The 26345-nt window shown below is 43.9% G+C and overlaps 2 protein-coding genes across 3 annotated transcripts; both read left to right on the top strand.

Moving 5' to 3' along the window:
• The first annotated feature begins 113 nt into the window (after nt 1-113).
• On the top strand, nt 114-19336 carry NADSYN1 (NAD synthetase 1). 2 transcript variants are annotated; one of them, XR_007377756.1, is made up of 22 exons: nt 114-242; nt 321-381; nt 515-631; nt 2500-2553; nt 2923-3012; nt 4116-4167; nt 4738-4826; nt 6254-6371; nt 7605-7736; nt 8435-8509; nt 8695-8819; nt 8987-9035; nt 9374-9476; nt 10170-10338; nt 10718-10853; nt 11987-12093; nt 12844-12975; nt 14223-14292; nt 15141-15269; nt 15919-16095; nt 18629-18784; nt 19226-19336. XR_007377756.1 is itself a non-coding variant. In XM_048948755.1 (21 exons), the coding sequence occupies exons 1-21, from the start codon at nt 158-160 to the stop codon at nt 18680-18682; spliced, it is 2124 nt and encodes a 707-aa protein (XP_048804712.1). In that variant the 5' UTR covers nt 114-157; the 3' UTR covers nt 18683-19189. The 2 variants fall into 2 exon arrangements, 1 of the variants encoding a protein (XP_048804712.1); XM_048948755.1 differs by lacking the exon at nt 19226-19336 and having other exon boundaries at nt 18629-19189.
• Nucleotides 19234-26262, top strand: VPS51 (VPS51 subunit of GARP complex). Its single transcript, XM_048948754.1, has 10 exons — nt 19234-19559; nt 20289-20418; nt 20510-20656; nt 21369-21591; nt 22145-22886; nt 23348-23566; nt 23987-24208; nt 24527-24648; nt 25246-25333; nt 25748-26262. The coding sequence occupies exons 1-10, from the start codon at nt 19350-19352 to the stop codon at nt 26006-26008; spliced, it is 2364 nt and encodes a 787-aa protein (XP_048804711.1). The 5' UTR covers nt 19234-19349; the 3' UTR covers nt 26009-26262.
• Nucleotides 26263-26345: the final 83 nt, after the last annotated feature.

The raw sequence follows: 26345 nt of genomic DNA on the forward strand, positions 1-26345 counted from the left end.
GAGCGCGCTCAACCCATGGGCGGGCACGGTGGGGCGGCTCTGTAGGCGGGAACGGAACAGTCCGTGAGGCAGTCCGTGAGGTGGGCGGTGCTGTCCTGCCGCCCCCCCGCCCCCCCCGGAAGTGCGCGCTGCCTCGGTTCGGCGGTGGGAAGCTGCCATGGGTCGGGCGGTGAGCGTGGCCGCCTGTGCCCTCAACCAGTGGGCTCTGGATTTCGAAGGCAACGCCGAGAGGATCCTGCGAAGTGAGCGGGGCCGAGGCGGCGGGTCTGAGTGGGCCGGAGCTCGTGTCCGCGTTGCTGCTTAAACTAATTGTTTTCCAGGTATTAGCATCGCTAAGAGCAAAGGAGCTAGGTACAGGCTCGGTCCAGAACTCGAAATTTGGTAAGGGCCCTTGAATTATTATCTGTAGTGAGTTGTATGCACAGTGTGATGTCTCTTCTCTGGAGAAGTTTTCATCCCATGATCAGAGTGCTGATACAGCCCGAATCTTCTCTTTCTTTTCCTTTTTATGCAGTGGTTACGGCTGTGCAGATCACTACTATGAGTCTGATACGCTCCTGCATTCTTTTCAAGTGCTGGCAAAGCTTTTGGAGTCTCCAGCTACTCAGGATATTATCTGTGATGTGGGAATGTAAGTGTTAAATGTGTAGCTATAGCTAGGATGGAGGGGCGAGCCTTCTGAGAGCATGAGCAGATGCTTCTGGGTTGTCAGGGCTTTGCCCCAATCTTGGAAACACATCTTAAGAATTACTGTATTTCCCACTCTGGTCTCCATCAGAATGATTGTAACATACAAGAGAATTTCTGGAAGACAATCCTTTAGAACTACAGAATTGTAGAATTGCTCAGGTTGGAAAAGGCCTTAAAGATCATTGAGTCCAACCACAACCTAACCATCCTACCCTAACTCTCTGCTAAATCATGTCCCTGAGCACAGCATCCAAATGGTTTTTAAACACATCCAGGGATGATGACTCAACCACGTCCTTGGGGAGCCTATTCCAGTGCTTAACAACCCTTTCTGTAAAGAAATTTTTCCTGATATCCAACCTAAACTTACCCTGGTGGAACCTGAGGCCATTTCCCCTCATCCTGTCACCAGTGAGAAGAGACCAACCCTGCTCTCATTGCAATTACCTTTCAGGTATTTGAAGAGAGCAATAAGGTCTCCCCTCAGCCTCCTTTTTCTTAGACTGAGCAGCCCCAGTTCCAGCTCCCTCAGTCTCTCCTCATAGGCCATATTCTCCAAGCCCTTCCCCAGCCTTGCTGCCCTTCTTTGCACCTGCTCCAGCACCTCCATGTCCTTTCTGTACTGAGGTGCCCAAAAATGAACACAGTACTCAAGGTGAGGCCTCACCAGTGCCAAGTACAGGGCAGGATGACTTCCCTAGTCCAGCTCACCACACCATTCCTAGCATAAGCCAGGATGTCATTGGCCTTTTTGGCCACCAGGGCGCAGTGCTGGCCCGTGTTCAGGCAACTGTCCATCAGTACACCAAGGTCCCTTTCCACCAGGCAGCTTTCCAGCTGCTTGTCCCCAAGGCTGTAGGGTTGCCTGAGGTTGCTGTGAATGCAGGACCTGACACTTGGCCCTATTGAAACTCATGCAGTTTGCCTTGGCCCATCAATCCAGTCTATCCAGGTCTGTCTGTAGTCCCTTCCTCCCCTCGGGCAGATCAACACTCCTTCCCAACTTGGTGTCTCCTGCAAACTTATTGAGGGTGCACTCAGTCCTCTCATCAAGATCATTAATGAAGATGTTAAATAGAAGAAATTTCAGGCTTTTCTTTTTCTGGAAGGTAGAAGAGTGAGATTCCTGATAGCTGGTCCCTTTGAGAGAGTGGAATAAGTATTTCTTGAGATTCTACATTTCTGGGATTCACTCCCATGGGTAAGGTTTTGGGTTAGGCCTTGGACTGAGTGCAAAATGAAGGATTCTATAAATTGACTGTCTTTGGGAATTCTACAGCTCATATAGCTTGCTCTAAGTGGCAGATATCTTTACAGGCAGCATACAGGTATGCCAAGATCACTGAAACCATCGTAAGTCAGGTGCCAAGAGCAAGTTGTGATAAACTGTGATTATAAAGCTAACATATGTATGTATGTGTGTGTTGATATCATGAATAAGCATAAGGCTACCTTTTCCTGGCTTTGAAGTAGCCTGGTAGTACTGGGTAGAGTCAAGCTTGGTTAAGCTAGGCCAGCCAATAGCATGGTTGTAATCTGTGTTTCTCAGGTGTGCTGTGGTCTGGTAGCCAGCCACGGGGTATATCTGCAACTGAAAAAAGGGCCAGCGAATAAGACTTTTGCAAACTTCAGAAGTTAAAACTTCATACATTGTTATATTTAATTCCTTCTAGTGATCTAGTGTAGAAGTCTTATATTAACAGTCCTTGTGTAGTGGAGTAGATTCTGTTCTTTGTTGTTTTTATATTTTCTTTGAACACTTAATCTAATGTGCTTAGCCACTGGTAATTTTTCTCCTTACTTTTGCAGGCCCCTTATGCACAGAAATGTTCGCTACAATTGCCGAGTCATCTTTCTAAATAAGTAAGTAGTTCCCTATGCTCTTTTGCAGCACGAAGCAGGAGGATATCCTTTCAGAGGCCTGTTTGGCCTTCAAGCAGGATTCTTCAGTGCCATCTAATGGACTGGAATTGTTTTCCTGTCTGCTTTCCATTATCTCTTTTTCTCTTCTGTTTTTGTATAAACTAAATTTCCACTGCATTCTGAAGGATGCTTTGGAGAGCCTGGAAGCATTCAGTCAGAAACCTTTAACAGGTTGTTTATAGCAGTTATTTACATCACACTAAAAAAAAAAAAAGAGTGACTTGATTTTCATCAGTGTTCTTGTTCTTGTCTTATTCATCTTCACATCAGGTCTTAATTCACCCTTTCTGTTTTATTTTTTGTTTCAAGAAAAATTCTTTTGATTAGACCGAAAATATCATTGGCAAATGCAGGAAACTATAGAGAACTTCGGTGGTTTACCCCATGGAACAAAGCAAGGTAGGCTGGCTACTGTTAAATTGTTTAAAAAGCACAGCTTTTCACTTGCACCTGCAGCAGAAGGAAGGAAATCTCTATTGCAATGCATCAGTGCAGCTACGTAGGTAACAGGGGGAATCTACAGAGCTGCATAACTACAGTTCAGTATAGTTGAGCTTATTAAATGTAATCAAACCGTGGACTAATAAGCTTGAAGAAAAAGTGTGGCTAAATGTTCTTGCCATGTATAAGTGCCATCACTTCCCTTTTGCATGCTTTCTAACTCGATGCAGTTTGGGATTGGGGGAGCCAGTTATTCTTGTTTATCTCCTTGATTGCTGCATGCTCTCCAGTATTGAGCTGGGAAGCAGTGTGAGGTGGGTAAGCTCAGTTAGAATATCATGACTGTGGAGGATTGCTGTCCCGTACCTAACTACATAGCAAAATATGTTCTTGCTTGATGCACACCTCTGATGCTGCTTGCTCGTTCCTTATTTGTCAAGGAATAGAGTTTCTGGGAGTTCTCTTAAATACCAGTCAGTTCTGGATAAGTTCACAGTTACTCATGCAGAAGCACTTCAGAAAGGTAAACTTTTATTGGATATTTGAAATTTCTGTGTGTTCTTTGTTGGGTCTAGTTAAGAACTAAAAGGGAGCAAGCATGAAAGCTGTGCAGAGGTTATTGTTATCGCAATGCAACCTCTTAACTCTTGGAAGGGTGATGTGATTATTTCTGTTCATTTACCTGAAGCTTTTTTCATGCTTATTTCTCTGTAAAATCGGGATATCTCCCAAAAAGGTTTCTCACTGAAGAAGTCTATCTCAAGCTTTAGCTTTTGCCTGAAGACTTCTTGTTTGGACACCTAACTATTCACTGGAAAATACACATACAAATAGTAAGAAGCCAGAAATAAGCAACCTATCACAGTTACAAAAACTTAAACTTTTAAATCTTGTTTCCTCACTGTTTACCATGCATTTCTGAAACCTTCCTGGAAAATATGAAGGTGGTTTTTTTTTTTCCTTTTTTTTAATATAGAGTCCTGTGCAACTGACATGCAATTTTTTAATACACCATTGTGATTTATATAACTATGTATTCACAGTTTATAAACCTTCCTTAGGCATGTAGAGGACTATCTTCTACCAAGGATAATTCAGGAAGTAACAGGACAGGTAAGTTTTTAATGGGTTCTTTCTTTTTAAATTTAGGATTCAACACTCTAAATGCAGAGCATGTGTGACATAAAGGGCTAGAACACTAACTCCTTGTGTCAGTTGTTGCAAATTCAGTGGTTTCAGTGATAGTTGTCAGGCTAATTTAACTTAGTTTGTATTAGTAATTAGTAGCAAATCAAGTGACTTTTAAATTTGCCTCAGGTTGCTTCTCCCTAAAACATGAACGTGGTTCGTAGTATTAGGTGGTCTCTCTTTTGTAGAACATTTGACTCAAAAGCAGCTGTCCTGATCTGAAGTGAAGCACTTCACCTGAATAGCACTGTAATTTTAACATGGAATGTCAGTATAAGTCACGTGTTTGCAGCTCAGAATTTTTTTTTTCCTTTTTTTTTTACTTAAATTTGGCATAACATAAAGTACTTTATGGTTGGTAGTTTGTCATTTCACAGAAGTAAGCATTCAGTTCTGTTCTAAGTTTGCAGATAATTTTTTTAATTATATGAAATAGATTCTCCCATTCCATTGAAGTAAGGACGTTCTTGGTTGTTGTTTTTTTTTTTCCCTCAGGACACAGTTCCTTTTGGGGATGCAGTGCTAGCAACCAAAGATACCTGTCTAGGGACAGAAATATGTGAAGAGCTCTGGGCACCAAACAGGTAAAGGAAAATAAATGGAAAATAAATTGAAATATTCTTTGGATCGGCCAGAAATAAATGTTTTTGTAAAAATATGCTCAATATTCCTTTATGTAGTGTATTTTTCACAGGGTGCCAGTAAGTTCAAATATAAGCAAGAAATGTATCACGGGTAAGATTTCAATAAAGGGGTTCAAATTTCTTGGTGGTGCTTGTTATTATATAAAAACTTCTCACTGTTACCTACGTGCCTTGTTCTGGAATTTCTGCTTGGAGAATGTGGCAGATCTACCAGAAGCTGAGGACTGTGTTTACAATCAAAACATTTCATTTGTTTTCATTATCTTAAAGTTGGTTAGGTACTATTACAGGCCTGTATGTAGTTCACTTACACTCATAAAAGTGTCAGGGAGTCGTCTTATCTTTTTGGAATTGCATAGATATAAAGGAGAAGCTTGCATTTCTCTTATACTGAATTCAGAGAGCTGAAGGCTTTGTTCTCATTGATGACCCTTGCCAGGCTAATGTTAAGTATGTTCAAGTGGACGGATTAGTTCTTGAGGAAAGTGAGTAATTACTGATCAGTAGTAGAACAATAAGACTGTAAAACCATTAATCAGCTGCAGAAGTGCTAAGTTTAGAGGACAGAAAAGGAGATCTCATTCTGATGGAAAATTTTAAGTCCTTCTCATGTCAGTATCAGTGTTCTTCCTCAAATGAATGAGAAGTGGATTAAGCCATTCTTTCATGATTTTATTTGACATGTAAGCCTAGTTTCTGGGGTATCAATTCTGCCAGTAAGAATAATCTCATGTTACTCCATTTAAAAAATTTGAGAGTACTAGTAGGTCTCATCATTTTCATAGAAAATAGAGCTTTGTTGCAATTGTTAAGTTAGAACTTAGGCTCCTGCATTACTTAGGCTTGCATCACTTTGATATATATCTATTTCTCTATTAGCTCAATCATTTTGCTTTATACTTTAACCAATATCATATGATTCATAAAGAATATGCAGAAGAAAACAACTGAAGGTCATTAACAGAAGGGAAGCCCTGGTGCCCTTAAGTAACATTTCTGTTATTACTTGAATAGTTCCTGTTAGAATTTAAAAATCTTCCCAATGACAAAATCCTGTTAAGAATGGTCAGATAGAGGAAGGAAGGGGGAAAAAAAAAAAAAAAAGTTGTGTGAAAGCTGTTGTCATTAACATAAGATAAATTAAATGTTCCAGATGCCTTTCCAAATCTTGTAGTTCAAGTAATCAATTTCCTTATAACTGCAACGTGTGTGGCAATTTACAGACAAAGGTACTGTGACATTTTGTGTGAACTGAGATAGTGATATATCAGTGATATAAGTTGTATATTTGTTAGTGATTCTAAATGGTACCTACAATGCAGAGTGATTGCCAGCTGATTTTTTTTTTCTGCCTTTTACTTTGCCAGCCCTCATATTGAAATGGGACTTGACGGTGTGGAAATTTTCACTAACTCTTCAGGGAGTCACCATGTGTTGAGGAAGGCTCATACCCGCGTGGATTTGGTGAATTCTGCCACAGCAAAGGTACATTTAAGGATGGAGAGGTGGAGAAAAAAAGTGACTTGTTGTGCACTTGTTTTCTCTCCAGAACAATCTCTTCTCCCATGAGCTTGGCGGCTATGGCAGACCTTGTTAGTTTCTGTGGTGGTGGTGGTGTTTTTTTGTTTTTTTTTTTCTTTGATCCTGGAATTACCTCCTGATTGAATCAGCTGCAATGCTACTGTGCTTTGAGGAGTCCTACTATGTGTAATGCTCTCATGTGAAGCACTGTAATGGTTTTCAGATCTACAACCCCAAATGCCAGAGGCTGTTAGGACCAGTGGTGTTGAATCCACTGCATACAGAAAAGCAACCAGTTTGGAAGGCTGTTAAGCTCTCATTCTGCATAAAGAACAAACTACCAGTGGCTCTGCTTTCTCTGCATTCACCTGAGCCAAAGCAGTCTCCCTCCTCATGCTTCACGTATTGAAGTTACAACTCATTGCCAGCTTCTGTTTCAGTCTGTGTATGCAGATATTGTTCTGGCACATGAAAGATAATTTTGGATGGTTTTACATTTCCTTAAATTCACAGTTTCTTTTCTGAGCTTCGTTGATGTGGCAATATTTTCTTGGAGAAATAGCAGGAAGGGAAAGTAGAAATCAGTGTTTAACCTTAGCCATTACCTGTTGTCTTTGTACTTAAATTTTATCTTATTTTTCTATGTTGAAAGCTCTGCTAACTTTAAACAGAAGCCTTTTTATTCCTGGGCTGTCCCCATGTCTGTCAGTGATGAGGACAAAAATTACTGAATGTATGTTACACTACGACAGGTGTTTATTTTTTGTAGCATAATTTCACAGTCTTTCGTTATATTTAGCACTGTACTCTGATATCCAGCCACAGCTTCTGTCATCATTTCCCTGCTTTCCTCAATCTCTGTATGAACGTAGCATTTCAATTTTGAAGCGTAGCCCTCTCCACTTGGGCTTCATGAATGACTCTTCAGCTCATAACAAAAGACACATATCTTCCAACAGCGAGAAGGGGATAGAGCTCATTTTTTTACTACTTTTTTATGCTATTATTTGTTTATATAGTGTGTATAGTGTGTAAAGTACTTTTTCAAATGAAAAGAGTCTAAGCTCTAAACTTTTCACAACTTAGAGTATGAGAAGGACTCAAACAGAGAAAAAACATTTTATCTTTAACATTATCAGGTACTATAGTCACTGTATCCTGAAAAACTGTTTTTCTGTTTGTTTGTTTTCTTCCCAGAATGGTGGAATATATATTTTGTCTAACCAGAAAGGTTGTGATGGTGATCGTCTGTATTACGATGGTTGTGCCATGATTTCTATGAACGGAGAGACAGTTGCACAAGGATCTCAGTTTTCACTCGATGATGTGGTAATCCATTCAGCCTGTAATTAACTGAAGTTATAGCTGAAGTTAGAAGGGCTACGTTTACACTCAAGACTTTACACAGCATCTAGTGATACTGGGTTCATATCTTAGAGGCAAAAAATATATGTTTTTACTGTACTATCCAACTAGTTGAAAAGTTTTTCCTAATTAAATTGTCCAGATCTATAGTAGCTGTCCTGCTTTTGCCAGTAGAGAAGAGCTGTCACAGTGGAGGAACTAAGAGAATGTTTGTGCACAAAATCACCATGTTAAATACAGACTGTTAGTTATATTAATGTATTCAAGCAAATAAGTGTGAAGATTGCAGTGTTCTATGGCCTGCGTTGGTAAACGGAGAGTTCTACAGCTAGATCTTTTCTTCAAAAGCTCCTTTCTCAGAAGATACTCTGTTGCAGCTGTGGGCTTCATTTTATGTGCTGCGCTGGTCACTTTTCCCCAGCATGCTTCTCGACTTTCCCTCTAGTTCTGTGCTGCAAGTGATGGTAAACCCATTCTTCAGCCACCTAAGAAGTGCTATCAATTTGTTATTTTTGGAGTATTCTAGTGTGCTTTGTGAATTGAGGCAGTTGTGTTTGTGTTGTAGTGTAAGTAATTGAACTGAATCAGAGGTGACTTGTAAAGTGAGTGTAAAGGTCTGTATTGGAAAAAGTCATGTGCGTTTTCCTTCCCCAACGTTTCAGGAGGTGCTAGTTGCCACACTGGACTTGGAAGACGTCCGAAGTTACAGAGCAGAGATTTCATCTCGTAACTTGGCAGTAAGAGTTCTTTACAGACATTGTTCTTAAACTCTACCAAGTTTGAATAGTTACTTCAAAAATATTTGCATGCTTTGATTTTTTTATTTTTTTTTTCCCCCACACTGTATTTTACAGATCTACACTTTTATAGGTATATGTTACATTAAAATTTGTCTTTTCAACTCTTTTGTACTATTGCTTAGGCAAGTAAAGTGAATCCCTTTGCCAGGATAAAAGTGAACTTTGCTCTGTCATGTTCTGATGATCTAACTGCACCTATCTGTGTGCCAATCCAGTGGAAGCATCATAGTCCTGAGGAGGAGATCTGGTAAGTACATTGAATTTGTTGCTTGAAAACAGTTTTTATAAGAATTTAAAACTAATGGAGATGAACACAATATCTCTATTTATATTTAAGAAAGTATCTAATTGGAAGAATTGAAAGTAGGTCTTATCCTATAATCCTCATAAAATGAGTGTATTATGTGATTTCAGCCTTGGTCCTGCATGTTGGCTCTGGGACTACTTAAGGCGCAGCAAACAGGTAAAAACTGCTTTTTGTTCTTACCATGCGCACCTTCTTCTGCAGTATGCAGGCAATACAGGTTGCTATCTTGTGCTGCTGCTAATGCAGGGTCACACTGTTAGTCTAAGCTGCAAAGTTACTGGTAGTTCTTTCAGACTTAAAATAGTTAGGGGAAATATGCTTTTCAGACCTCTTCCTTAGGAGTCATGCTTTCTTTGAAAGCAGTTGTCAAACTTAAATAAGGAAGAGGATTTTTTCATGGATGATTCATGTCTATTTACCAGAACGTGTTTCTGAGGTAAAACACACTTTTCTAATTTTGCATTTTGGAACTTCTTCCTCACTTTGTTTTCAAGGCAGGATTTCTTCTACCTCTTAGTGGTGGAATTGACAGCTCTGCTACAGCTTGCATAGTATATTCTATGTGCCACCAGGTTTGCTTGGCAGTCAAGAATGGAAGTAAGTAAATATGCATGTCTTGCTAACAATGTCTATTAATGGTTGAGAGCATGTTAGTATAAGCTAGGTGCAAGAGTTAATGATAAAATTTTGCCCAATTATTTTAATGGAACCCTTCACATCTCTCCAGAAATTCCAGCAAAAACAAAAGTTCAGCTTTCAAGTTCTTTGAATTGGCTTAATGGCTTACATTTTGGGTTTAGGATTGCTTGTGAAACTGAGACCAGTTTCTTCTACAGTATTTTTCAAAGTATTGGCTGATGTAGTTTTGGGAATTCAGTTCATCATGAGATTTTTTTTTTCCTGTTAAATTCAACACTGTGAAACACAGTTGGGCATGATTTGAGCTCTTAAACCTGGCCTTGAATAGATGGTGTGTATTAAGCTAGTTCCCTGTATGTATGGAATTACGATTTCTGTGGAGCTTCCCTGAGGCACGCAGAACAAAGGGATTTAATATTTCCACATTCAAAATTAGGAGCAAACTCATTAATTTTTATTTTATTTTAGTTTTTTTTTAGTATGGAAATATTCTAACATGCTTGGAAAGAGAGTTAGTTAGATGAAGTTATCTTGTGAGGGACAATGTAAAACTTTATTGGAATACAAGAAGCAAACGAGTTATTTCCATACCCTGGCAGGAAGAGCACAGCGATATCTACTACTGTTTTATTTTTTTTCCTTTGTTCTCAGATGTAGAGGTGCTGGCTGATGCACGCAGGATTGTGCATGATGAGACCTATGTCCCTGAGGATCCTAGAGAATTTTGCAAGCGTGTCTTTACCACTTGCTATATGGCCAGCGAGAACTCCTCCCAGGACACTCGCAACAGGGCTAAACTTCTGGCTGAGCAAATAGGCAGGTAGAGATTGGAAACTGATAGAAAAATTCTTGTTCTGGCAAAATAAAACAAATAAAAAACCTGCATATAAAACTTTCAAAACCTAAAACAGGGAAAAAAAGGAGAGCAGTGTGTATGTGTGTTCAGTATGAGCATTTCAGATATTATTTAAGTGTGTGAATGTGAGGCATGGTGGGAAGCATTTGATTAAAAACAAACAAACAAACAAAAAAACAACTGGAAACAGACTCTGGAAAATATTAGCCTTTCCTAAAACTTTTCCCACCAGATCTTAATTGGGAGCAGCCTTAAAACATCATTTCATGTTTTCTTATCATTTAATGCTTTTTGTGTAGTCAAGCCTTACCAGCTGAGTCACTTCTGCTTGGATTCTTCTCAGCTATCACATCAACCTGAACATTGATGCGGCTGTGAAAGCTATTGTGGGAATTTTCAGCCTGGTGACAGGTCGAACTCCCTGCTTTTCTGTCTACGGAGGGAGCAGCAGAGAAAATCTGGCACTGCAGAATGTGCAGGTGTGTTTTACGTAGGCTGAATCAGGTCAGGCCCTTTGTTTGAAGTACTACAAAATGGTACCAGTGGTGCTGGGGCCCTTCCTTTGAATTGCTGTGAAGGCCTAAACTCACTGTGGTGTGTTCCTGAGGATTCATGACTTTCCACTAAACGCTGATCTACAGAAGAAATCTCCACTCCTGTGCATCTTGGAGAAAACCAAGATAACTGTTGCTTGTGATTTTTAAAACATCATAGAATGGTCAGGAGGAAACAGTATGTGTCTGGATCTCATCAATAGCATTCATCTGTATGCTGTTTAGAAAAGCATTCCAAAAGAAAGTTGCCACGTCAGGAAAATGAGCAGTGTAGTGTTCTTAGAGATGAGTCATGAGTCCAGTAGGATTGTGGCAGAATAAGACATTGCTAACATATATAGGCTTTCCTCTGGTGAATATTAGCAGCTTTTCATAGGCCCTGTGTGATGCTTACTCATTACAATTTGTAGACTTCCGTTTCTGAAGATAGTTTTTGTGGTTTTTGTTCTTTTAAGCCAAGGATTTGATCTTTCTCCCCCTGCTACTATCAGAGCATTCCATAAGCAAACACTGAATCTTGTATCATCTTTTTTGACAGTGGCTTAGCATCAGAGAGTGTGATAGTTTGCGTAACATCACGCACAGCTGGGGCCAGAGGTAGAGATTGAATTTCATGTCTATGTTGAGTAGTGTTATTTCCCTTGGAAAAAGTGAGTTTTAGAGTGGGGACAGAAACAAACAGTTTTAGAGCTCTTGTGTAATAGAAAGTGTTTCTTCTAATACTGTATAGGTGGATATGTTAGGTGGTTTATCTGCATGTTTCATTGTTCATGCATTGCATCCTTATCAGTGCGTGTAGGAGACTGAGAATTGTAATAACTCCCAATTCTACAACTCAGAGTAGAATAAAATTTCCCAATCATGTGAGTCTATGGCAGTAGCAGATGCTGAGCCTGGCTTGCACAGGTGTATGTTTAGCATCCCCTCCTTTGTCTTCCTACAGTAACTGTTGGCCCTCTCACATCTTGTTATTTATGGGTTTGTTCAGAGAACTGCTAACTTTATATGACTGGGAAAATATATTGCTTCTAAATATTAAGTTTTATTTTGATTTGTAGGCTAGAGTAAGAATGGTCCTTGCCTACCTGTTTGCTCAGCTGACACTTTGGACTCGTGGGATGCCAGGGGGGCTTCTGGTGCTAGGATCAGCCAATGTGGATGAAAGGTTGGTAAAAGCTACGAATCTAAAACCAAGTGAACCAGGAACAAATCAGTGCTGTTCCTTAATGCCCCCAAGTTCCAGAAGAGTATGTACAGAAGAGGTTTTTTTTTATTTGAAAAAAAAAAAAAAGATACTGATAGCAGTGAAATAGGTTATTTATTACCATTAGAATGGCAAAATTATGTATTTTTCAGAAGCTTAAGATAAAAGTATTCTTGTAGTTTTCCAATAAACTGCAGATGTTTCTTTAGCAAGTTTCAGTAGAGCTTGCACACACAGTTCCCAGGCTAGCTTTCCAGTCCATTATTTGTTGTATTTTCAATTACACTATTAGAAATTATGTTGCGAACTTTAAGTTAAAAGATAGATGTTAAAAATCTGGAGTACTGCATTTTGATCTAGCTTTTGGGAGATAAACACTGTGGCACTGATGATCTCAGAAGGTTGGAGGATAGCGTGTATTGATTCTGTGGGAAGTTGGGATTTTCTGTTTTTAATGGGCCAGGACACTATCTTAACTTTTACACTAGATTTAGCTGAGGCAGTTTCACAGTGCTTTCTAGCTGTTCAAAATATCTCCCTCCTGGCAGTACCATGGTGTTAAAATAACTCTGTTTCAGCCAAATGACTCTTTTGTCCCATGTGCTAACAGTGTGCCATCTGTTCTTGGCTTTATACCACATATATGATCTATCTAATATAAGCTGTTATTGCACTGATGTTACATCCTTGTTATATAAAACTTTTGCTCAGTCTTCGAGGTTACTTGACAAAGTATGATTGTTCAAGTGCTGATATCAATCCCATTGGTGGAATCAGTAAGAGTGATTTGAAGAACTTCATACAATACTGCATTGAAAACTTCCAGCTCACAGCCCTCAGAAAGTGAGTAGTGAAGCAGTTATGCTTGGTGGCTTTATTTGCTTGCTGCATTTTGTGGATTTGTTTGTGTTTGTTTCTTTTCTACTAACATAACTGAGTTGGAGTAACAGAGTCATAAAATCTTTCAGGCTGGAAAAGACTTTGGATATCACAACCTAACCCTGTTACCCTAACTCTAACAACCCTCTGCTAAATCATGTCCCTGAGCACAGCATCCAAATGGTTTTTAAACACATCCAGGGATGATGACTCAACCACATCCCTGGGGAGCCTATTCCAGTGCTTAACAACCCTTTCTGTAAAGAAATTTTTCCTGATATCCAACCTAAACTTCCTGGTGGAACCTGAGGCCATTTCCCCTCATCCTGTCACCAGTGAGAAGAGACCAACCCTGCTCTCATTGCAATTACCTTTCAGGTATTTGAAGAGAGCAATAAGGTCTCCCCTCAGCCTCCTGTTTCTTAGACTGAGCAGCCCCAGTTCCAGCTCCCTCAGTCTCTCCTCATAGGCCATATTCTCCAAGCCTTTCCCCAGCCTTGCTGCCCTTCTTTGCACCTGCTCCAGCACCTCCATGTCCTTTCTGTACTGAGGTGCCCAAAAATGAACACAGTACTCAAGGTGAGGCCTCACCAGTGCCAAGTACAGGGCAGGATGACTTCCCTAGTCCAGCTCACCACACCATTCCTAGCATAAGCCAGGATGTCATTGGCCTTTTTGGCCACCAGGGCGCAGTGCTGGCCCGTGTTCAGGCAACTGTCCATCAGTACACCAAGGTCCCTTTCCACCAGGCAGCTTTCCAGCTGCTTGTCCCCAAGGCTGTAGGGTTGCCTGAGGTTGCTGTGAATGCAGGACCTGACACTTGGCCCTATTGAAACTCATGCAGTTTTTTTTTTTTATTGCAAATGTTAAAGAGGTCTTCTGGTAATCCTTTTGTTTCCAAATGATTGTGTGCAATTACACAAGACCAATCTAAATGGGTGAAGGCTGCAAATGCCAGCAGCCTTAGGAGTGACTGTGTGCAAAAACTTGTGTTAATTCCATTGAGGAAACATTTTGAACAGATTGAATTAAGGAAACGTTTCATGTTTTTGATACAAACATAGCTTTTTTTTAAACCTGGGACAGCTCGCAGGTAACTTTTTTTTGCAGATTATGCCTTCTGAAATTTTTGAGTAAAGCATTTGCTTTTTAATAAACCAGACTGTTTGTACTAATGAGACTGGACAGATTGTTATTTCTTCCTCTTACAGTATCATGGCAGCTCCACCTACTGCAGAGCTAGAGCCCCTAGTGGATGGACAAGTGTCTCAAACTGATGAGGTAATAGGCAGAGACTTAAAAATGCTCTGGTAATCTTTATCCCCACACTTGCTTTTTGTCCAATTGCTGTTTGCTTTTGTATGTATCTGTGCTTATCACTAAGTGTGTAATAACTGTCTTGAAGCCACTGACAAGGCTTGGTGTCTTGCACCAGCATTACATAAATTGCCAACAGTTTCTAAAACAGCAAATCAAATGTTTGTTGTTGTGATTGTTCTGTTTGTTTTGAATGATTTTTTATTTTGGGCACTTAAAAAGATGGCCATTCTGAAATGTTTCCAAAATGCAGTTTCAGAGTTACTTAACTCCAAAAGTGCCTGTTGGTGTCTTGCTGTTCTTGAAGTTGGTTGGTGTTTAACCCCTGGCCTCTTCTCCCCATCCCCTCTTTTTTGCTATCTACTTACATAAGAGAGGACTGGTAAGCCTGACAGCTACTTACCAAGGCTGTAGGTTATTCACCTGCAGGATACTATAAAACTTTTTTTTTTTTTTTTTTAATAAAGGATTGCTTAATTAAAATTTCAGTTTTCTCCATTGGGAATTATTGTACTGACATATACTATATCTAAACTCCCAGAAGGGAAAATAAACAGGTTTTTCTCTGGAAAGACATGCATGCTTTCACCAGCCAAATAAAACATATTCCTTTAAGGTTCTGAAATCTCGTATTTCAGAGATCCCAATTCTTTTCTTCCACTTGTAATACTAATCTTCTGTTTCTCTTTGAGCACTGAGAATTTCATTTTGGTGTATCTTTGATTAAACTGGGTTATTGTAATTGCTCATAAAACTATTAATTGTAATTTAAATAGTCAGGTTTTTTTTTCTGTGACTTTGTGTGATTTCAGGCAGATATGGGGATGACGTATGCAGAGCTCTCAATCTATGGTAAATTAAGGAAGATTGCAAAGGCTGGACCATACAGTATGTTCTGTAAGCTGATTAATTTGTGGAAGGAAATTTGTACACCAAGGGAGGTAATGCACAAAATTAAATCATGTGATGTCTTTCCCAAAATAAACTCTTTAAAGGATGGTCAAATGAAGTTCCTTTCATTTGAAAGAGATGGTTTAATTATTCTCCCATAGTTAGGGATATTGTACAGTTGTAACTGAATACGCTGGTAAAGCTTGTATTGCTCTCTTAAATTAATGTGGTTTGTTATACATGTTGGAAATGGTTAGAACAGTAATTGGGGAACTGAAAACAGTTGCTACAGAACTGTAACTTCAGGAGAAAATTATTCCTGAAATGTGTATGGCTAACTGCCCCTGAAGCTTTTGGTTAATGTATTCTGGAAATCTTTCCTTTTTTGGCATAAAGGAGGACGTTCAGTTGGTCACCTGAATCTCAGAGGTCAGTGCTTACTGTTAGATTTCCTGCAGGGCACTTCTCTGTTGGTAAAAGTTAGGCACAGAGACAGGGTGGTCTGAAAATAGTCTGAAATGCCTCTACCTGAAGGAATCATCCACAGTGATTTGTAGTGGTAGGTAACTTACGTACGTGTTAGTGGTGGAAAGTGGGTGTGTAAAAGCTGGAATACAGTCTTTAAGATGCTGTTCTCACTGAAAATTGTAAATTTTAAGGAAGTTTGGCTGACTGAAAGTTATATTCTTCATACACCAGGTGGCATCAAAGGTTAAGCACTTCTTCAGGATGTATTCCTTGAATAGGCATAAAATGACCACCCTCACTCCTTCCTACCATGCCGAAAACTACAGCCCAGATGACAACCGATTTGACCTGAGGCCTTTCCTTTATAACACCACCTGGTCCTGGCAATTTAGGTGTATAGATAACCAGGTAAACATTCTCTGCTTCTCAGTTTTTATTTAAAGCTGTCTCAATGGGGTAAGCTCAATTCCTGTGAATCTCCCCTTACAGTGTTTTTTGCACTTCAGCTGCTTTTGAGAACATATCTATACATATAATAAAATGCTAATTGCCTTGTCTGTGAAATGCAAGGCATTAGTGTTTCCTCACCCTGATTATATTACAATTAAGTAGTAGTGCTTCCTCACCCTGAAACCCAGAGTAAAAGCTACCGTGTGCAGCATTTTTGTTTTGTAGGTCTGCATTTTTTTTAACAGTTTTGAACTCTTTCTCACTGAAGATCAAGAGGGAGTTGTGTAAAATATTTTTATAAGATCTGAAACAAAATGCAATTTAATGCTTACAAGAAATGTGATTAAGATCTTGTAATGACCTAGGATATTGTTAACCTTTAACTCAATTTTGTATGTAGTAACATTTTTGCAGGCAAGAGCATTAGCCATTGCAATTAGCTGCTGCGAATTACAAGTCAAGCTTGGGAAATAATCTGTTATTTGGGCAGCAGTAACTTGAAGTGATAGTTGTTTATGATGGATAGCCTTCTGCAAGGCTCGAAAATAATGATTCACGTTAATGAGTCAAGTTTGCCCTAATCAAGAAAGGGAATGTTGACAGAGTTTCTATTTATTGTACATATTCAGTTAATCACTCTAGGATTACTGGTAATTGAAGTCCTGCACTTAAGGGTGTTTTTTTTTTTGTTTTTTTTGCATAGTAACAGGACTGTGAAAATACAGCATAAACTCTAAATGATATTGTGCTGCCAAAAAACACCTTTACTTTTGCAATCAGTGCTAAGTTTTCTTGTATGAGAATGATGCTACCTCATGCCCATTTGTGAAAGAAAATCGGTTTGATTGTTAACAGAAGGGAAATCTGTTGGATTTGTGGAAAACAGTTTTCCATTTATAATGTTTTATACATAACGTATATCAAGTTGATTCAGTCATCCACCCTTCTAAAGTGCAGAATTCTTTCTATATATGTTGTAGAAGAACAGTGGTAAGACAAGGAGAATGTGAAGTGCTTGCAGGGAATTATCAGACTTGCCCTTGGAGTCCTAATGCCATTAATCTCTACGTAGCTGAGCATTCCACCTGGGTGAGGGAAACTTGAGCAGTTTGGAATAATAACCCTTGGAGCTGCAGTGTCACTATCTGCAGCTTCTGGTTTTGAATTGTGGCTGGCATAAGGATGTACGGCCAGAGCAAGTAATTTAACAGGTTCTAGTAGCCAGAACATTAATTGCTGTTTTAATAGCTGGTATCATTTAACTGAACAGCAACTTAACTCAGAAGAAGTTTGGCGTGACCGTCTCCAAGGATGAGTTACCTGCAATCCGTTTCCTGTTTTTTCCAGTGCTCACTGGTCATATCACAATAATAGGCACGTTTGGTGAAACAAAACCATCTGCCAAGCTGAGTGTCTGTGTGAGCATGTGTACAGTTAATGAATATACCAATGTTATGGTATAGCAATGTACTGTTAATGAATATGCAGGTGTTATGGTACAACAGAGAGCTTGCCTATGATGTTATGACACCAAAGCAGAAAACAGCAATGATAGGTACACTCACCCTATCCTGGGCTTGTGTGGGAAACTCTGGTGGAGCAGATCTCCAGAAGAGATCCTTCCCTACTGGTGGTCAGCTCTGAAATGGATCTAGGAGAGATGGAGCCAGGCTGCACCCCTCCCTGCAGCACAGATGAATTGCCTTCACCTGTGCTCCCAAGGCTGACTCAGTGCTCGCATCAGGTGATCAATCAGAGGTTCAGGCTGTGATTCAGCAGTCCCCATACACCATGTCATGACCAATAACAGATGTTGAGGGCAGAAGATATGAATCATCTATTAACAGTATGATTTTCCTACCTTTATATTGTGGGAACATAAAACTGGACTTTCCAGAGACAAAGATACCATCCTGAGCTATCATGTTGTTGCTGTTGGGCTACCTTCCCTGAGTTTGTGCATTTATATTATTAATCATAACAGTAAATGAACTAAATGTGAAGTAACTCAATTTCTTAAGTGTTAAGAAGAGTGAAGGTCGGTCTTATTAAGGTGTGAGAAGCATTTCCCTGTGTTTATTTTTTCTTTTCCTAGTTCTTGTTATGGGCAGGGTTCTGGCTTCTGGCCTAATTTGATCTGACGTTTGTCATTGAAAAGGGTGGTCTTACCTTCCTTTCTGTTTCTCCTGAGATGGCTTTGGTGCTTACTCCTTGTCAGCCAAATTAAGTCACCAAGCTGCCACAAAAATAGGAATAGATGGGAGCATGCAGCTGGGGGCAGCTGGGAAGATGGGCAGGAAGAAAGTTTGAATTTCTCTTTTTACTGCAGCTAACAGAGCCTGTTCACGTCTGTTGTCCCCCAGAGCGCATCTCACTGTCGGTTTCTGATAAATCTGGGCTCTGTGCTGATTGGAGATGAAAATCAGAAAGTACCGGAGATGTTAAATGCGCCTTAATTTTACTACTGAATCTGTTTCTTTTTATCTTGCAGGTGTCCCATCTAGAAAAAAAGGAAGGAATATCTGTAGCTGAAGATACGGACTGATTTGCTGTCTTGTTTAATACTGGTAATTTGTCACACAGCATTCAAATCTGGAGTGTGCTGTGATGATGAGAGACAACCCAAACAATTGTTGGAATGATCACTGTGAGTGATATTTACAATCAAGCTCTTTTTTACACCTTTTTTGATTTGTCTCTGGTTTGTTCCCAATACACTTCAGCCCTAGTCTAGCTAAAGAATCATTCATTAAGGATTTTCATCAGCTACTTCAATTAATTGCCTTTAATTGAAAATATTTGGATAAGTTCATCGAACATAAAAGCAGGGGAGTCTCATGAAAGTGTATGTGTGTATGAATACTGATTGGTTCTGGTTGTTTGGAAGTTATTTTTGAGTAATATGCAGCTGAAAGAATAAAACTGAAAACAGGTCTGGCACGTGCTGTTGATGGAGGGGAAAACCATTTTCCTTGGCAATAAACTTCTCATTTTGTAATGGTAATTTACTCTGCTCTCATCTTACGCGGCTGTTGTGTGTCTAGCGTTAGCTGTGTAACCGGTCCGGCATTTCTCTTTCTTACTGAAGCTGTCGGAGAAAATTGCGTTTCTTTCAAGTGAACGCAGCTGGTTGCCGTGGTGACGAGAGCCTTCCGCCGGAAGTGACGTCGGGGGTGGGACAAGCTGTCAGCTGGACCGGAATTGTCAGCGCGATGGCGGAGGTGGAAGCGGCGGGGGCCGGGACCGAGACTGGAGGCAGCTCCGACTCTGGGAACGCAACGGGGAGCGGGAGCGGGTGGCGGCGGCCCCACGGTCCGCTCCAGCGCTATTATGGACCGTCTGCGGCCGAAGCGGCAGAGACAGACCTGGACCCTGCTGATATCAACGGGCCCCACTTCGACCCGGAAGTTTTTCTCACCAAGGTGACCTTTGACCCCACCGCGACCCTCGCTTCCCTTGGAGGACCCCTTCACCCCCTCCGAGGTGTTCGTGTAGGCCTCCTTACAGACACCCATAGGCGTTCCTGTAGGGAACTCTTTGCATACAGTTCCAGGGATGTCACGTCTGTGTTCAGGGCCCCATTGGGGTCTCAGAAGGGCTCTGTGATATCGCCTGTGGAAACCTTTGGAGAAGATCCTGTCGCTCACTGATACAGTTTCTTATGGAAACTCCTCCAGTAGGTCACCATTGGGTCCCTGAAAGACCCTCAGACCACTCAAAGGACCCTGTTGGGGGTTATTTGGGCATCCTGTAGACCACCTTCCTCCAGAGAAACTGCTTGGGATCTTATAGATCCCTTTATAAGGGTGGTATTGTGGTTAATGGGGACTTCTGGATTTCCAGCAGGACCCTGAGCTTCCATTGGAAGCTCGTTTGCAAATTCCATTGGGAGAGGTGGAGTCAAAGGCACATTTAGGGGCTTGAGTGGCAGTCAGGAGTTCCCCAGGTAGTACTTAGGGCTATAGAGGAACAGCTGGAGGGCCCTAGGAGCCAAGTAGAAGTGGAAAGAAGCACTTGAGGATCCCAGACGCACATGCAGGGGCTTGGCTGAAGGGTTTGAGTATTCCAGGAAGGCTGTTGGAGGTTGTGGGTGGGCCAACAGGGTGCAGCAAGAGTGGGGCGAAGTTGTACCACTATTGCCGTTCCTCCAGGTGCGCAGTGAGTGTCGCCTGGGGGAGTTGTTGTCTCGTGAAGCTACACTGGGGCGGGAGATCCGTGCTCTCGACAGTGACATGCAAACGCTGCTCTATGAGAACTACAACAAGTTCATTTCTGCCACAGGTGAGTACCTGGTAGGGACCCAGGCATCTTGAGAGGAACAGATGGCTCTCAGGAGTACAAGGTACCTATGTGTCTTGTTTCTTCTCTCCAGACACTATCCGAAAGATGAAGGTTGACTTCCGGCGCATGGAGGCAGAGATGGATGATTTGGCCTCCAACATGGCAGCCATCAGTGCCTCCAGTGCCCGTGTCAGTGCTGCACTGCAGGACCGGCACCGCCGCGGTGCTCAGCTGGCTGGTATGTGGAGGGAGAGATCCCGAGAGGGCAGATCTGGGTGTGTGGAGTGTCAGATCTTGAAGGTGGGGAACTCTGCAAGGGCAGGTCTTGGGGTTTTGTAGTGCTAGATGAAGATCTTAAGGTTAGAGGAATGTAGGAGTCAGATTTGGGGGGGTTGGAGGGACAGATATGGAGGTTTGGAAGCTCAGATCCGGAAGTTGAGATCAGGTCTGGAGGTTAAGGGGAAAGATTTTGAGATGTGGAGGTTGGAGTTGGATCTTGGGCTTGAGGAAATTAATCATGGAGTTGAAGGAACTTTAGGGGTAGACTGAGGAGGGCTGGGATGCTCAGATGAAGGCAGTTTGGGGGGTGATGACAGGTCTTTAGAGATACAAATAACAGGGCATTAGAGAACCTTAACGTGCATGTTTAATCAGGGGGGAGGCAGATAATGGTGAGTGGGGAAGATCTGGGAATTATGGATGCAGCAAGGGTAGATGTGGTTATTAGGTAGGTGGTTTGGGGTGGAACTGTCCTCAGCAGAGAACTCAGAGCTGCATAATGAAAGCAGATCCCGGAGCCCACACAGACATGCTGTCTTCTTTTTCCATGAGGGTGTTGGGTACCAAGGGGCAGATCTGAAGGTTAGGGGAATCCCAGCAGGCAGGTCAAGCTCTCGGTCCCAATGGCTTGCCCCAGCCCTAACTGCACTCCTAACACCCCCCCCGCCCAGGGGTGCAGGCGCTGCTGCGGAAGCTGCAATCCCTCGTGGAGGTGCCAGGGCGGCTGCGGCGGTGGGCAACACCAGGAGCTGATCCTGCACGGGCCCTGCACTGCTACGCCCGTGCCCGTGCTGTGCTGCGCCACTACCGCCACCTGCCTTCCTTCCGTGCAATCGAGGATGAGAGCCACGCCATCATGGCTGAGCTGGCCCAGCGCCTCCGTGCACACCTCCGGTATGTTCGCTGTGGAACCGACTGACAGCAGCTCCAGGAAATGTTGTGGGTGTTGTTTTGTTTTTTTTTAATGTGTTCACTCTGGAACCTACTGATGACAGCTCTGGGAAATAGATGTTCTTGGGGAGTATTCACTCTGGAAGCTAAAAATTCCAGGAACCATACATGTTGCAGAATATTCATTGGAATACAGGGCTAATTCTGAAGAGTACTGAGAACTTTTACAAAATTATGGTGTGTATATTTTTTTCTCATGTGTTTGTGGTATAGAGCTAACTCAGGAAACTCCCTAACAGTTACAGTTTCTTTTTTACTACTATTCTAGTTATTGTGAATACTGGAATAATGATTTTAATTACTATTACCACTGTTAGCTCTGGAATATACTGATGATATTAAGTAATTTTTTCTTCTTTGCTATTCAATAATTATTGTTAACCCTGAAGCCTACTGATGACCTTGATTGCTTTTCCTTCTTTTTTGCTGCGCCACCATTAACCCTGAAACCTCCTACCACTCCCAGCTAACCCCTTCATTCCTTCCCTCCCTCCAGGGATGACACCTTGGACCCGAAGGAACTCACTGAGTGTGTGGAGATGCTGCTGCAGCTGGAGGAACCACCCGAGGAGCTGTGCGAGGAGTTCCTGAGCCAGGCTGGTGCCCGCCTTGAGGCTGAGCTGGCAGCGCTGGAGGCTGAGCTGCCCCCATCTGACCCCTCTGGCACTGCTTCCACACCACCTCCCGCCACCGACATCCTTGACTTTGTTGACCGCGGCAGCTCAGCTTTTGTGAGCAACCTGTGCCTCCTTGCAGCTTCATACCGCAGCCTCTTTGAGGGGCACCCTGGGGCTGGGGATGGCCGCCTAGAGGCCTTTGCCTCCACCCTCACCACCCGCTACTTCGAGCTGCTGGAGCGACGCCTGGCCCTGGAGCGAGGTCTGGGCGACACATCACTGTTGGTGCGGGCGCTTGACCGTTTCCATCGCCGCCTCCGTGCTCTCCTGGAGCTGCTGCCCGCAGCCGGGGCTGAAGCAGGTGCTGCACTGGTGGCCCGAGCAGCGCGTGAACGGGTGGCCCGCTACCTGCGGGCACTGCAGACCTTCTTTCTGGGGTGCCTGGGTGATGTGCGCCAGGCGCTGGCTGCACCCCGACCTCCTGGTAAGGATGGCCCTGGACTGCCTGATCTCTTGGCCACGCTCTCTTCCTCCGTTCTTGGTCAGCTCAAGGCCGTCCTGGCCTATGTGCAGCTCTTCACTGCCAGGGATGTTGCATTTGCCAGCCTGCCCTACTTCAAGGTGAGTTTGGGGGCAGTGAGAGGGTCACAGGGATGATTTGGGGGTGGTTAGGGGATTGCATGGGGCAGGTTCTGCATTGCAGAGGGCAGATTTGGCTTCATTGGAGCTCTTTAAAGGTCAGTGGGGCTTGTACAGGATGGATTTGAGGTTGCACAGCTCATACTGGGGGACAGTGGGGAAGTGTGTGAGGAACTGTTAGGGACTATAGTGGAGATCTCCATTGAGCTCCAAAAGTATTTTTGAGAATGCAGGGGAGCTTTTTGATGGTCCCAGGGTGGTACTTTTGGGGCAAAACCCTCCGGTTTTGGTCACAGTCATGTCTGCACGGTGACATGAGTGTGATGTCAGTGCCCAGAAGCAGTTCTGTGGGGTGCAGATGGAGCTTTTAATGGTGCTGTAACAGCTTTTTGGGGTGTCAGTGTGGTATTTTTGGAGTGTAATCCTCCCGTTTTTGGTCACAGGGGGAGTTCTGTGTTGAGGCAGTGCGTGAAGGGCTGGTGGTGGCCTTCGTGCGCTGGCTCTGCCGTACTGCTCGGGGCTTTGCTGACAGCCCAGCTGAGCGAGGTGCCCCTGCAGCACCCCCAGCACTCCTGCTGCTCCTTGCCCGTCTCTGCCTTGACTACGAAGCCACTACCATCAGCTACATCCTCACTCTTACTGATGAGCAGTTCCCTCCAGAGGTAAGCCGCCCCAACTGTCCCTGTTGGCCCAGAATGGCTAAGAGGGGATCCTGACTGTTCCCAGATGTGACAATTTGGCCCTGAGTTCCTAGGTGTCCCAGTGTCTGTCCATGATTTCATAGTGTTGAAAAGGCATAGAGACCTTTCTTCTAATTGAGTGTGATCTGGGGACTCCAAAATGTCCTCAGGGGGATCCTCCATGTGCCCACTGTGTCTCCGTCTCCATCCAGAATGTGGTCCCTCCTCCGCACATGGATGCGGAAGTGTCCCCAGGGTGTCCCAAGGGGCAGCACAGAATGTTCCCAGGAGGCAGTGGGGAAATGCGTATCCCCAAGTCCCTCCAAATGCTCCAAGGACATGAAGACAGCAGTGACACAGCAGCATATTCAGCAGCCTGGAGAGCATCCTTTGTACTTCCAGGACACAGGGCCAGCAGTGACGCCAGGGCCAGCGCTGTGTGCCGAGGCACGGGGAGCGGCGCAGCGGCTGCTCGACCACTACGTACAGGTCCAGGGAGCTGCGGTGGCACAGATGCTGCGGAAGAGTGTGGAGACACGGGACTGGTTGGGCACCGTCGAGCCCCGCAATGTCCGTGCTGTCATGAAGCGTGTGGTCGAGGACATCACTGCCATCGACGTCCAGGTCAGGGCAACGCTGAGTCCCTGGGGAGTCTCCCTTGGTGTCCCTAAATCTGGTGTCCCCAGAATGTCCCAGATGTTCCTGGGAGGGTTTTCAAGTTTCAGAGGGTCCCTGGTGGGGAGGGGCTGACATCCCTGGAAGGTCTAGAGAGGATCCCTGTGGTTCCAATAAGATTCTTAATGATTTTAAGGGGACCCAGAGGGGTTTGGAAGGATCCCAGGGGGACTAGGAGGTTTCAGAGGGTTTTAAGGGATCCTGGTTGGTTTTGGGAACCTCAAGATATTTTGGGTGGATTTGGAAGATAGTGATGTGATGCTACAGGTGGGGCAGCTCCTTGAGGAAGGAGTGCGGCGGGCGCAGAGCAGTGACTCGAGCCGACGTGCCTTCTCTGTGTACAGCAGCTCACGGGCACCGGGACGCTATGCTCCCAGCTACACTCCCAGGTCAGCTCTGTGCCCCAGGCCACCTCTTGGTCACTGCCCAGTTACCCCGGGTCACACCTTTGTCCCCATGTCCATGACCATCCCCATGTCTTCCCAACTGTCTTAACATCTCCAAATATTTCAACTTTCCCCTACTGTCCCCATGTCCCTGTTTTCATCTTCACATCCCTATCTCGATATCCATCCTCCTTCTCTGGCTGGCCCTGCATCCCCAAACAGTCCAAATATCCCTTGTTTATTCCCAACTTCCCCAGCTGTTTCCATCTTCCCTTCTGTTCCTATGTCCCCAGGCAGTCCTAGTATCCCCTGATGATCCCCATGTGCCCCATGTCTATGTCCTGTGGCTGTCTCCATGTTCCCTGACTGTCCCCACATCCGCTGTCCATTCCCATGTTCTACTGACTGTTTTTGTGCACCCAAACTGTCCTCGTAGCCCATCTGTCTTGGTATCCCCTGACAGTCTTTGTGTTCTCTGTCTCTCAGTCTCCTTCCCTTGTTCCCTGAAAATCCCTGCATTCCCTGTTTTTCTGCACGTATCTTCCCCTTGACTTCCGACTGTCTCTGCATCCCTGATCGTGCTGTTGTCACCATCCTCAGCGCCCCCATGGACACCCACCTGCTCAGCAACATCCAGAAGCTCTTCTCTGAACGCATTGACATCTTCAGCCCTGTTGAGTTCAACAAGGTGAGGCATGGGAACATGCCAGTGTCCCCAAGGGCAGCTCTTGACCCCGTATCCCAAAGGCCCCAAAGCTGCCTTCCTTCCTACCTGTCACATGCCCCTGGTGTCCCTGTGTCTCAAGTTGTGGGGTTCCCCAGAGCAGGACAAGCATGTCTGGACTTCAGGGAGGTCCCTGGGATGTGGACCAGGATGAGGGAGTCCCCATGCCCCTGTTAGTGAGACTGGTCCACCCCCAACAGCCCAACTGAGGGCATCCCTGACTTCCCATGTGACACGTCCCATGTGTCAGAACTCAGGACGTCCCTGGGGGCTGATGACCAGGATGAGGATTGTCCCTTCTTCTCATCCCCAAGTAGCTGTGGCACAAGGCTTCCCTGTGTTGGGCATCCCCTGATGCCACTTGTCCCCGTGTCCCAGGTGTCAGTGCTGACAGGAATCATCAAGATCAGCCTGAAGACACTGCTGGAGTGCGTGCGGCTGCGAACTCTGGGGCGTTTTGGGCTGCAGCAGGTGCAGGTGGACGGCCACTACCTACAGCTCTACCTCTGGCGCTTTGCTGCTGATGAGCGTGTGGTGCAGGGGCTGCTGGATGAGGTGGCTGCCAGTGCTGCCCACCGCTGCCTTGACCCTGTCCCTATGGAGCACAGCGTCGTTGAGCTCATCTGTGAGCGTGGGTAGGACCTGAGGGCACCTGAGGACATGGGTAGATGCACAGGTGAGGGGGAACAGGAGCCATCTGTGTGACCTCGTGTATTTAAGGACACCCCATGTATTCCCACACATGACACATACAGACATATCATGCCCTCACACCTGTAAGGTCACCCCGTGTTCCCCCCAGCCCCAATAACACCCCACAGTCTCTCCCCACCCCAGTGATGCCAACCCCATGTCCCCCCCCATCCCCAATGACGTGCCACTTCATTCCACTTCTTTGGTGACATCCCCCCCTACACGTGGGACATGCTGCATGCAGTCCATGTGTCACAGTTGAGAACAGTAAATAAAATGCATG

Source organism: Lagopus muta, chromosome 6 (genome assembly GCF_023343835.1).
Source record: "Lagopus muta isolate bLagMut1 chromosome 6, bLagMut1 primary, whole genome shotgun sequence".
In the NCBI taxonomy this organism is placed as follows: domain Eukaryota; kingdom Metazoa; phylum Chordata; class Aves; order Galliformes; family Phasianidae; genus Lagopus; species Lagopus muta.

Excerpts from the sequence above, each read along its gene's own strand:
- NADSYN1 (XM_048948755.1), top strand. The coding sequence starts at position 158 with ATGGGTCGGGCGGTGAGCGTGGCCGCCTGTGCCCTCAACCAGTGGGCT. Across the intron at positions 12,094-12,843 it reads TCAGCCAATGTGGATGAAAG|TCTTCGAGGTTACTTGACAA; the intron begins GTTGGTAAAAGC and ends ACTTTTGCTCAG. Across the intron at positions 16,096-18,628 it reads TTAGGTGTATAGATAACCAG|GTGTCCCATCTAGAAAAAAA; the intron begins GTAAACATTCTC and ends TTTATCTTGCAG.
- VPS51 (XM_048948754.1), top strand. The coding sequence starts at position 19,350 with ATGGCGGAGGTGGAAGCGGCGGGGGCCGGGACCGAGACTGGAGGCAGC. Across the intron at positions 22,887-23,347 it reads CCAGCCTGCCCTACTTCAAG|GGGGAGTTCTGTGTTGAGGC; the intron begins GTGAGTTTGGGG and ends TTTTGGTCACAG. Across the intron at positions 24,649-25,245 it reads GCTCCCAGCTACACTCCCAG|CGCCCCCATGGACACCCACC; the intron begins GTCAGCTCTGTG and ends CACCATCCTCAG.